This window comes from Myotis myotis, unplaced genomic scaffold, assembly GCF_014108235.1.
Source record: "Myotis myotis isolate mMyoMyo1 unplaced genomic scaffold, mMyoMyo1.p scaffold_m19_p_9, whole genome shotgun sequence".
Taxonomy (NCBI): Eukaryota; Metazoa; Chordata; class Mammalia; order Chiroptera; family Vespertilionidae; genus Myotis; species Myotis myotis.
Window position 1 is genome coordinate 75,755,667 of NW_023416401.1, and position 12,907 is coordinate 75,768,573.

At 42.2% G+C, this 12,907-nt stretch overlaps 1 protein-coding gene and 1 long non-coding RNA gene across 3 annotated transcripts in view; one reads left to right on the forward strand and one right to left on the reverse strand.

Moving 5' to 3' along the window:
* Window positions 1-2,016: 2,016 nt before the first annotated feature.
* On the reverse strand, window positions 2,017-4,697 carry LOC118662781. The gene is made up of 2 exons (XR_004969885.1): window positions 4,454-4,697; window positions 2,017-3,500 (listed from the first exon to the last, which is right to left on the reverse strand). It is a non-coding gene; the product is annotated as an uncharacterized LOC118662781 (long non-coding RNA).
* Window positions 4,698-4,837: 140 nt separating this feature from the next.
* Window positions 4,838-12,907, forward strand: part of DSTN (destrin, actin depolymerizing factor) — a 48,384-nt gene continuing 40,314 nt past the window's right edge. The window contains exon 1 of one of the 2 annotated variants that reach the window (XM_036321622.1): window positions 4,838-4,962. Coding sequence is in view for 1 of the 2 variants with exons in the window: in XM_036321621.1 (XP_036177514.1) it covers window positions 5,221-5,223 (3 nt within the window). In the remaining variant the exon portion in view is untranslated. Of the gene's footprint in view, window positions 4,963-5,033; window positions 5,224-12,907 lie in introns of those variants that run through there. The other variant, XM_036321621.1, reaches the window with a different exon arrangement.

Below are 12,907 nucleotides of genomic sequence, written 5' to 3' on the forward strand. Positions count from 1 at the left end.
GAGAATCCACAACATCAAAAAGCAAAAATACTGAAAAAGACAGAACAGAATATGCGAGGACTAGAGGACAACTACAAAAGGTGTAACATATGCATAACAGCAAGACCAGAAGAAGAAAAAAAGAAAGAAATAGAAGAAATGTTTGAAACACAGTGACTGAGAATTTCCCCAAATTATTGTCAGATATCAAACCACCGATCTAGGAAGCTCCAAGAACACCAAGCAGGATGAATTAAAAAAACAAACGAAAGCCAAAAAACAAAAACAAAACTACACCTCAGCACATCATTGTCAAATCAAAGATAAAGAAAAAAAAAAATCCTGAAAGAAGAGGGAAAAAAACACCTTATCTATAAGAGGACCAAAGATAAGAATTACCTGTGACTTTTCCTCAGAAATGGTGTAAGCAAGGAGAGAGTGGGATGAAATATTTAGTGTTGAGAGATAAACTCCACCAACTTTGAATTCTGTACCTTCAATATTGTCATTCAAACGTGAAGGAGAGCCCTGGCCAGTGTGGTTCAGTTGGTTGGAGGGTCATCTCATACACTGAAAGGTCATGGGCTCCATTCCTGGTTGGAGCACCTATGAAAGGCAACCAATCATGTTTTTCTCTCACATCAACGTTTCTCTTCCTCTCTCTCTCAAATCAATAACAACATATCCTTGGGTGAGTTCTAAAAAAAAAAAAGTGAAGGAGAATAAGGACTTTCTCAAACAAAAACTGAATTTGTTGCCAGTAGAGCTACCTTGCAAGAAATGTTTTTAAAAATTTATTTAGAGAGGAGGAAAATAATATATGTGAGAACTCAGATCTACACAAAGAAGGGAACTTTGAAGAAATAAGTAAAATAAAAAATTTTATTTTTCTTATTCTTAATTGATTTAACAGATAAGTTTATTCAAATACTGGCAACAATGTATTTGATTATATACACTTATGTATATATCTCTGTGTGTATACACATGCTTATGTTTGCTTATATGTAAGTGAAGTAAATGACAGCAATGATACAAGGGACTGGAGGAAGGAATTAGTATTATTTTGTTATTATAAAGAGTGATAGTGTTATTTGAAAGTGGACTTGGATTCATTGTAAAGATACATTGCAAACTCTAGGGCACCCACTAAAAGAAATAAAATTTATATGAGAAAAAATGTAATTCTATAAAATGTTAAATTAAAACCTCAAAAGGCAGAAAAAAAGGGATAATAAAAATAGGAAGGAAATTGAAGGGCAACAAATAGAAAATATAGTTTTGAATGTCAATGGCCTAAATGTATCAACTAAGACAGCGATTTTCAGAGTGAATCAAAAAACATGAGCCAATTATGTTGGCTCGGTGAAATCCATTTTAAATATAAAGACACATATAAATTAAAAGTAAATGGATGGCGACAAAATACTATGCTAACACTAATAAAAAAAATAGCAGGAATAGCTATACTAACTTCAGACAGAGCAGACTTAAAAGAAAGTTATCAGAGATAAAGGGCATCATCCTATGTAATAAAAGGTTAATATACAAATTGACCCTAACCACAGAATGACCGCTGGACCAGTCACTATGAGGCACATTGACCACCTCTTAGTCCCTTCCCCCCGGCCATCAGGCACCGATCACCCAACGGGGAACCGGGGATGGGTGGCGGCAGGGGGCGGGGCAGGCTGCAGGCAGCTGGGGGAAGATGGCCCTGATCGCAGGCCAGGCCTAGGGACCTTACCTGCGCACGAATTTTGTGCGCCAAGCCTCTAGTATGATGATAAAACGGTCAATTCTCTAAGAACATACAACAATTCTTAACGTGTATGCACCTCATGTAGTTGCTTCAAGCTACATGAAGCAAAAACCTATAGAATTGCAAGAAACAGACAGTTGGAGTCTGAACATCCCTCTGTCATAAATGAACAGATCCAGCAGGCTGAAAATCAAATCAGAAAGCAAGCTATCTGACACCACACTCCAGCATAAAACCATTAGACAAAACACCAACAAAAGCAAAACAACACAAAACACATGGACAAGGTTTATTTCTCTGTAAAGCCATAGACCAAAGTGACAGCAGTGGTTACCTGTGAGAAGGCAGGCACCAGAGACTATGGAAATGGAGACCAGAGGTGCTCAAGGAACTTTCCTTTATTGTGTTGTTTGGATCTTTTATAACGAGAATATATTCACATCTTATTATATGATTAAAATTATTTTTTAAAGACTATAGACATAAACAAGAAAACAGGTGAATTTGCGGGGAGGCGGAGGAGAAACTAGAAAGTTTTTTCTACACTATATACTGACAGAGTTATTATACTGCCTTGCAAAAACACTTTTTCCAGGCTACTGATTAATATTAATGTTTAACTTACACTTCCCTGCCACTCATAAACGGTTTTAAATGAAAGTGCCTATATGTTCACAGATTAAGTATACGACAACATATTAAGTATGTTTCCTAAATGAGAAGTGAAATATACACATCTCATATTTAAAGGAGATTTTATGTTAAAACCTGCTCCCTCTGTGGGATGAGGAGGAATGAAAATATCCAGCAAATTTATGTGTAAATGCAGAGGTTAAAATTCAAAGGGACCTTAAGAACAATGGGGTTCCCTCTTAGATTACAGTGAACTGATATAGACGTTTGCTTGAGGAATTGTAAACATCTTCAGATATTGGTTTACTTACTGAACAAACTGTATTAAATACCTACTACATTATCAGGAGCTATGCTAGTCCAAATAAGATGCATCCTAAACAGCCCTTGTCCTCAAGGAACTCAGTCTAATCTGATGATGGTGGATATCTGTGCGTGTGTGTGTGTGTTACTTGCTATACCAGCAGTAGGGAAAAACTTTTAAGGTCTCACTACTCAAAGCTGCGGACTGGCAGCATTTGAATGACCTGGGGGGCAACTGTAATCCCAGCCTTAACTCCCTGCACCTGCATTTTAACAAGATCTTCAGGAGACCTGGATGCTCATCAAGATTTGAGAAGTGATGAACTGTGGGGTTATGGAAGGAGCACTATCAGTCCCTTGGGAAGTGGTCAGAGGTCTTCAGACTATAGGGTTATAAGAACCTTTCAGGCTGAGAAAGGAGCAGGCTCAGGGTAAGAGGGCTTCTGGAAGAAAACTGGGCACTACGGAAGATATGGAGACAAGGCAGGAAATTAAAGATAGCTGAGGCCAGAGGCAAAAAGGCCAGGCTGACCTGCTAATTCTGGAGGAAGCCAAAGGAAAATTTAAGCAGCGACGTGACAGGATCCAATTCTCATGTCTGGACGTAACTCTGGTGGCAGAGTGGAGGATGAAATGCAGTCCAGACGACAGAGCAGACGGGCTGTGTATTCCCTTAAATGAGCAGGATTCAATTCTGGACTAGAAAGGACATTTTGAGGACTTAGAAGTGGAGGCGGGCACTGAATCCCGTTCAACCAGACAGACAATGGGTTCCAGCTGCAGGTGGATACAGGAAGGTTCTTTCTTCTCAAAGCAGCATCACCTGGGAATTGTCAGAAATGCACATCCTCAGGGTCCCATCTCAGAGGTTCTGCGTCTGCAACTCTGGCGGGTGGGCAAACAACTCTAACTGAACGAGTTCCCTTTGAGAACCACTGCTCAGCCTGCCAAAAATCTTGTGGCAAATTGTATAGGCTTAGGATTGTCACAACTTGCTTCCTCTCTTAAATAGAAAACAAAACAGCCCCGGGCTGAGCCAGGACCTATGAACCAGGAGGTCACCGTTTGATCCTGGGTCAGGGCACATGCCTGGGTTGCAGGCTCCATCCCCAGTGTGGGGGGCGCAGGAGGCAGCCAATCAATGATTCTCTCTCCACATCGATGTTTCTCTCTCCCTCTCCTTTCCTCTCTGAAATCAATAAACATTTTTTTTTTAAAAGGAAAGAAATGAAAACAAAAACATGATGAGTAATAAGAAATGAGTTTCCATGCTGAATGGTCAGAACAAAAGCCACTTACAATCTAGATTTTTAGATAATGCCCAGCAAAAAACCACACACAACGCCCCCTCCCCCCGACACACACACATACACTGACCATCCTGTCCAAAAGCCTCACATTTGGAGAATTAACAGTTTTGGGAGAGGTCGTGATGGTCTCAGTATCTTAAATTGAAATACTACCTAAAATAAAAGAATAAATCCAGTTTCAAATTCTTTGTTCCCTTTACTCCCCACAAAAACACCCTCAGAAAAAAAACGCTGGGATTCCTTCTGGCCGTGTGAAAACTGTGTTTCTGATGCAACCGCCCATAAAAAACAAAACAAAACAAAACACACAATCCCAAATTTAAAGCCCAAAAAAACGGAGCAGCGGGGTTGGCGCCATCACCCCAAGACCAGCCGACCGTTTCCCAGCTACACCCAGCGGACCGGCGGCCTCCTTTCCCGGGCTGTTCCCAAAGATAAATAAATCACTCCCTGTTTTTTTCCAGACCTGACATTAGCGGTGACTCAGAGCACTCGGTAAGGCCACAGTCGCCTCCGGAAGGAGGGAAAATGTGCAGATTTTTTTCCTTAGACGAGGGCCCAACGTGCCGGGCTGGGCCAATCAGGGGAGGATGGCGGGAATCGCACCAAAGTAGGTAAAATATGCGGTATGCACGCCCCTCCGCCGCCGCCCGCGCCTCAGCTCCCGCCTGGCCTCGCAACTCCTTCTTCCCAACCCCGCCTCCCCGCCTCCCCACCTCGTCCCCTCCTAGGCCCCACCCCAGCGGCGGCGCACACCTGGCCAGGTAGCCACTTCCTTGTAAGGCCAACAGGTTCACAGTGGGCGGGGCGCCACGTGGCCCCGCCTCTTGGGGGGAGAAGGGCCACTGGCCCCGCAGGTGCCAGGCCAAGCTCCGCCTCCTCGTCCCCCGCAGAAGAGAGAGGGACCCACCCCCACTCCCCTCGGCCCGGAGCTGGTGAGGGGGACCCCAGTCAGACTTCTGGAAGGTCCGGAAGGTGAGGAAGACCCCTTCCGCGTGCAGTCCCGAAGGCCGCCCGGGCGGGGCGTTACCCGGCCTTCCGGTTGCGTAGCAACGGCGGGCAGCGCGTGACGTGCGCAGCCGTGTTTGGGCCCGCGGCGCGCTCACGCGCCCTCCCCCTGGTAGGCTCGCGCCCTGCGTCGCCACCTCGCTCGTTTGCTCGGCCCCGCTGCTGTGAGGACACTCGGCGCCCGCCGACTCCCTGCCCCGCGTCCCTGCGACCGCCTCGGCGAAGATGGTGAGTGGGAGAGAGCGTGAGGCGTGAGCTGACGCGGCGGGGGCGGCGCAGCTGCGGCGCCGCGGGGGTCGGGCTGAGGGGCGAACGCCGCCCCCCACCCTCCTTCCGCCCCGAAGGGACCCGCGTCCCTCAGCCGGCTCCCGCCGGGGGAGGGTCTTGGGCGTCTGTCGCCCGCGGCCCCGCTGGGCCCCGCGTCGCCCCGCGTCCCGGAGCGGCTCCACGGCCGCTGCGTTGGTCGCAGCTGCTGCTTGGCCGCCGTCCCGGAGCGTCGCCTCGGAGGTTTCTCCGCCCTGGCCTCGGTACCACCAGTTGGAGTCGAGTTCTCCCCGTCTCGGCGAGATCGACTGGGGGGTGGGGTTCGCCAACCCCGGGCGGGGGGCGTGGGAATCCGGAGCGGCCTTGTTCGGGGCACGTTCCCCGGAGCCCGGCACAGATGCGCCGGTCAGGTCTGTCCATCTCGAAAAGGAAAAATACGGCCTTTATTGAGCAGCCCTCGGGGGCGCAGTGATCCCTGAGCCTGACCCGGGCAGGTTAAGGACTGGAGGCCTTTAGCCGCTTTCTCGGCCGTGTCGGGCCGTCCGTCCGTCCGTCCGCTTCCTGCTGCGCCCTCCCTGTGCTCGTCAGGCTTGGCGGCGTTTGCTTTAACCCTCGCCGGCCCGACCTCGCCGGGTGCGGCTGGAAAATGCCTTTCACCTGTACAGTGTGGCTGTGCTTCAGAACTCGGCATGCAAGGGGTGGGCATGATGCAGGCGTACGCATAAAAACAAATGAAAAAAAACCAAACTTTTTTAAAGTCCGTAAAATTATCCCAGTCTCTAAAACAGCGGTTCTCAACCTGTGGGTCGCCACCCCTTTGGCGATCGAACGACCCTTTCCCAGGGGTCGCCTAAGACCATCCTGCATATCAGATATTGACATTCCGATTCATAACAGTAGCAACATTACAGTTATGAAGTAGCAACGAAAATAATTTTATGGTTGGGTCACAACAGAAGGAACTGTATTTAAAGGGCCAGAAGGTTGAGAACCACTTCAAAAGTAAACATGCCCAGTAGGTGATGGACACTCTGCTTAATTTACATATTTACCCGTCTAAACTGGAATTCCAGTGTGCCGTAAAACAGTGTTCTTAAGTAGTATTCTCAAGTGGAACATTTTGTCGTTTTCTTTAGCCTGCAGCACGCCATGACCATTTTTGGTCAGCGATTTGCAGGCAGAGGCTTACCACACTTTGCTAGAAATATGACAGTTTTTGCATCTGTCTGCGTGGAAGCAGTTGGTGCCAGCTTATTTGCATCCAAAATGTTTTCACGGAATAGTAGTTTTGGTTTTCTTAAGGTATTGCAACTTTCATGACTGTGCACACAGTCTCATTAGTGGAAGGAAATGAGATTAATCAGTAGTTTCTTGGTGACTGAGGATATGTATTGGGAATTTGATAGTGTTCAGTTTCTGATTCTTCTTTGGTTTAGTTATGTAAATCATAAAGAGAATCAGCATTTAAGATTTTTAACCTCTTTAAGATTATAAGTACATGTACTACTTCATACTAAAAGACCATTTTAACCTAAGGGTTTTGAGTGCTAGTACATCAGCTCTGACGAAAGTGCTATGAAACCTGCTTTAGGGTCTTCTAATTTGACATTCTATGTTTTTGACTTGCTAGACTGCAAACTTTATTTTGTTTGAAAATAGTGCCAAGTATTTTAACGTTAGTTAAATAGTTAAACTTTAGTTAAAGCTTTACTTTCATATTTTTGTAATTCAAATAAAATGAAGAATCTGTTTTACTTACTGGTTCTTGGGGGAGGAGGAGAAACACAAATCAAGATGGGTGATTCCAAATACATTTCAAACTTCTTGGTGTAGAGAGGTTAAGAAAAGACTTTATATGGTGACAGGAGAAGATTTTACTTTACGGGGTGGGAACAAAGTGCAATATACAGATCTTTTAACAAACCCACACCTGAAACCTATATGTTCATGTTGACCAGTGTCACCCCAATAAATTTAATGAATTTAAAAAAAGAAGACCTTATAAGCTAGTCTTGTTTGGATGCTTGCAAAGAAAGTTGGTTACTCTTGTATGTAAGCCTCATGAGAATAGAGCATTTCCCTTCAGTCCAGCTACTATAGAATATTGTGAAGATGGAAAGTTCCTTTATTATCCCAGATTTTAGCATTCTACCTTGGTATTTTATCTTTTTTAGATTTGTTGTCTAGATACTGAGTTCAAATTTTTTAGTTTTTTAAGTTAAATTTTAACTGTTGATGGTTTTGTTCTACATTAACAAAATCACTTCCTGGTACTCACCAAGTATTCCAGAAGCACTTTGGAGTAAAGCAATTTGAAACCAACTCAAAAGATAAACCCAGGGCACTTTACCATGAAATTTCATGTTTTCAAAGTCTCACTTTACAGTGCCAATAAAAGGAAAAAAGAAAAAAAAGATGCCTACCCTCCACATGAACCACATCTACACACTCCAAACAAAACTTTGGCGTATATGTGCTGGGTGTGCCAGTTTCCTCATTTAAAGATTGATTACCAGCCCACCCACCAAATTCTTTGGGTTATCTGCTCAGTAGTTCTTGTGTTGGGTATGGATTGAGACATAACATAGACTTTCCTAGCTCCTCTTGTAACTGATAGTGTGTTCATTTGCAGTATAACTACATTGCTTTCTCTGAAGTAAGAGTGTAGTGTTGCCCCTGAAACAGAGTAAAGGTCTATATGATAATCTAATCCGTAACATTATTCTAATCAGAATGCTGCTCTACCAAACCGAATTAATTGGCTCAGACTGAATTACAAATGTATTGTACCACTTGATGATTAGCAAAAACACTTTTATTTATAACAACCTAGTGGAATAGGTTGGGCATGTGTTAATGTGCCTACTTAACGTATCAGAAAACTAATGGATTGACTTGTGTGACTACTTCTGACTCCACATCAAATTTTAAAAATAATTTAAAAATTAATTTAGAAACATTTTAAGTGGAAAACTACATAGAACAAGTTCCTTTGAAAAAAAGATTAACTTTTTGCCGAATTTCAGGTTATGCTACCGTTACATTTACGTATGCATCTTCTAATCCCAGAAATAACCAACCACTCCATTGTCAAAGATATAATGCACCAGCCAATTAAGGAAATGATTTCTTTTTTAGGCTATTGCAATTGGGAGGACATCGATTAGTGAGGAACATCTCAAAAAAAAGGGGGAGGGAATGGGGACCTTGGGCAGGTAAATCAGGGAGTCTTAAGGGCAGAATCCTTTTGTTACTTGTTCCCCAGAACACACAATGATGGGAGTGGATTTCTTAACTGGCACTGCTTTCCAGGAGCACAGGGCTCAGGTAAAATTCAACATAGTCACCTGAAATTAATGTATTTCATTCTCATTGGCATTTCCATACTTTTAGCTATATATGTATGTATCTGCAGAAGTATAAGCTGTATTGCCTTGATTTTTTTATATGTATATATTTTGATTTTGATATATATGCTTTGTGCATCCTTTTGCAACTTAAAATTAAACTTGGTCAGTTTTAGGGGGTGGGATGGATTTTAATTTTAGTTGTGGCTCTGGTTCTTTATTTTAACAGCTGAATACTTTCTATTTTATGTCTATACTAGGGGCCCAGTGCACAAATCTGTGCACCTTGAAAGGAACTGTGGGCCGTGAGGCTCTGGTAGGCACAGGGGTGGGTCTCGGCCCATCCTCCACATTCCCACCTGCCTCTCCCACTGCAGCCTCTGGTCCCCTGTCTGCTGGCAGCCCCGTTCCCACTGATGCCACTCGCACCAGCTGATGGCATAGAACGATTGGGGCTGGCGCCAGCAGCGGGTGCAAGTGGGGCCATGGGAGCAAAGAATTTTCAGTAACCACCAGAGGCTCGCCCCGATGATAGCAACTGGCGCCCCACCTTGGTCTGGCGCCCCCGCTCACCTGCTCCAACATCCTGTGCAGCCATGTTCTGCACACGCCCCCTGGTGGTCAGCACATGTCATAGCGACCGGTTGTTTGGTTGTTCTGCCGTTCGGTCTATTTGCATATTAGCCTTTTATTATATAGGATTAAGTTTATCCATTGCCCTATTGATGGATATTTGCCCAACTTTTTGCCCTTTTATCTTTTTTTTTGCAATATATTGTTTCCATTTTTTTCCAAGTATATTTTTATTGATTTCAGAGAAGAAGAGCGAGATAGAAACATCAATGATGAGAAAGAATCATTGATTGGCTGTCCCCTGGATGCCCCTCCCTGGGGATCAAGCCCTGGGCCTGTGCCCTGACCAGGAATCGAACCGCGACTCCCTGGATCATAGGTTGATGCTCACTCACTGAGCCATGCTTGCCAGGCTCCATTTTTATATATTACTATATATTGATTCTCTAGCCCAGGGGCGGGCAAACTTTTTGACTCGAGGGCCACAATGGGTTCTTAAACTGGACCAGAGGGCCGGAACAAAAGCATGGATGGAGTGTTTGTGTGAACTAATATAAATTCAAAGTAAACATCATTACATAAAAGGGTATGGTCTTTTTTTTTTTTTTTTTTTAGTTTTATTCATTTCAAACCGGCTGGATCCGGCCCGCGGGCCATAGTTTGCCCACGGCTGCTCTAGCCCTAGTGAATATCTTCTTGGTTTATATCCCGAAGTAGAAGCCCTGGTTTGGAGACCATGCATATGCATTTTTTTAATCTGCCATCAGAGGTTCTAGTTTGCATCCATCCAATCATCTACATTTAGGAGCCTGTTTCTCCATTTCTTTTCACTACTTGCTATTATGAGACTTACAACCTTTGCCAGTCTGATGGGTGTGAAATGTTTTCTCATTCTTTAATTTGTATTTCTCTGATTAGTAGGAGTTGAGTATCTTTTCATTGCAGCTTAATTTTTGCTTGCATGCTTATCGGTGAACTTGACATTGTGTAAAACCTCGTCATTATCTTCATCTAAGCTAATTGGTGGAGCCATCAAGTAAACCCAGACTTAAAATCAACAAGAAAGTGACTGTCAAGACCAGAACCACATACATACAGAGGACTAATATTCCTCTCCTCTGGCACCTAGTTTTTTTGCAAGCCTCAAGCTAAGTAAGGAAAGTTTAGTACTCTCTCTTAATTTTAGATACCTGCCATTGTTGGGTCCTACTAGTAGCAGAATGCAGTGATCCACGATAGAGTTCCATTTTTGCCAAGGGCCATGGATGTTAACATCCTTTGCTTTATACTTACACCTTTCTTTTTTCTAGGCAGTTAATCTAGCAAAATGTTAAAAACAAATAAACAACAAAACCCTACAAGGGATATATGGGAACTCTCTGTACTTTCTGCTCAATTTTACTGTGAACCTAAAAGGTCTCTGAAAAATAGTCTATTGAAAAAACAACAGACAAAACAAAAATAACTGTGACTATTTTTTATAAATAGAATTGGTTTGAATCAAAATGGTCTTTAACTTGGTATACAGGAAGACTCCAAACATTTGTGTTTTTATAATAAATAACTATTTTCTTTCAGTAATAATTAAGATACTTTGAGATGAACACCATAGTTGAAGTTTGAAAAAGATCTTGAAACTCTTGAAAAACTAGATTTAATATATATATGCATTGGTGGTTTTTTTATTTTTTTGTTTTGTTTTTAGTTTTGAAGGATTACCATTTTTATTTATTACTTTTCCTTTTCTACATTTATCCATTTTAAAATTGGCCTTTGAACTTTGGAGATGAACAGTGAGAGCACAGGGAAATCAGACCATAGATGAATTGTTCTTTGATTTTTATGTAACCAAAGAAAACTTCATCTAGCCTAGGAGTATATGCATTGTTTTTATCTACAGAACAATTCTCTAGTCTCTGAATAATTAGGCCTAGTCTTTTTACTCTACAGCAGTGGTTCTCAACCTTCTGGCCCTTTAAATACAGTTCCTCATGTTGTGACCCAACCATAAAATTATTTTCGTTGCTACTTCATAACTGTAATGTTGCTGCTGTTATGAATCGTAATGTAAATATCTGATATGCAGGATGGTCTTAGGCGACCCCTGTGAAAGGGTCATTCGATTGCCAAAGGGGTGGCGACCCACAGGTTGAGAACCGCTGCTCTACAGGCATGCTTCTTTTATTGTGGTTTACTTTATTGCACTTCATATATGTTGAGTTTTTTACAAATTGAAGGCAAGAACCCTCACCAGTAAAACAATTATGGCTGGCTTTATTGTGATACTCATTTTATTGCAGTGGTCTGGAACCCAACCCCCAATATCTCTGAAGTATGCCTGTACTGTTCGATATTTGCATATCTAAACCACAAAACAGGTAGAAGATTGTTACTGAAGTATCTTTAACTTCCTTCCCTTGTAGCATAATAATGCCTTTCTAGATTGTCCATGAAAGCCATACCCAAAGATTTATACCTAATACTTCAGAAATATTTTAATCCCAGCTTTTCTTCTGTCCCTACCTCCTTGCCTTGATGTTAGAAGTGACTTTTCACTTGAAATTGTGCTTCTAAAAGCTATCTCCTGTTCATTTTGCTTGAAATTCTACATTGGGAGAAGTATAGAAAAATAAACATCAGATTGGTTCATGTTAGTAATATTTTGACAAACTTGTTACATTCATCATCGTGAAGTCTTCTGTACAAGGACCTCCATAAAGTTGAGTAGTTTTTAGTCTAGTGATACTTAACTTTTGAAGATAATTCTTTCAGTAGCTGACATTGTAATGCTTATGTGGTTTGCTTTGGTATATTAAAAATCAGGGTTTTTTTCCTAAAATATATTTATTGATTTTTTTTTACAGAGAGGAAGGGAAAGAGATAGAGAGCTAGAAACATCGATGAGAGAGAAACATCGATCAGCTGCCTCCTGCACACTCCCCACTGGGTATGTGCCCGCAACCAAAGTACACGCCCTTGACCGAAATCGAACCTGGGATCCTTGAGTCCGCAGGCCAACGCTCTATCCACTGAGCCAAACCGGTCAGGGCTTAAAAATCAGTTTTTATGTAGATCTTTAAAAAAGCAATTGACAAGTAAAAATGCAATTAAAATTCCTAAAATTCACATTTTAATCTGTAGTTGAAGGTATGAAAAAGCTGATAGTTTGGCTTTTTTTTTTTTTTTAACGTGGGGAGTATCAAAAAACTCCGTTTTGTTGCAACAGGGCTCAGGATGAGCATTTAAAAGTTGGACACTTCAGTGCATACTGTAGCAAGAAACCTACATTTAAAATGAGTCTGTCACTGTATTTGTACTTTTGGAGCATATTGAAGGAAGACTGTTTACTCCTTTCAGCATTTTTGCTTTACTTTATAGGATGTTACTCCCATTTGAGTTATCACAGAAAAGAAAGATTAATTTCTGACCCATATTTTTATCTTGACTTGCTTTCAGAAAATCACCAACTTTAAATGTAATTAGTATTTACTTTAGAGTGGTTTCACATGACATGTTTTTTTTTACGTTGGTAGTATTTCCATGTAGTAATAGAGCTAAAACTAAAGCATAGGCAAGTACTGGTAAGACTCCTTCAACTTGCTAGGGCACAATCTTTTAAGGCAATTGTTGAAGCTCTAGAGCCCTGAGGAATTCTCAAATCATTGAAATCTTGTTTTAAGAATGTTGTAAGTAATCTTTTGACCATTGTTGTCGAACAGAAATAAAAT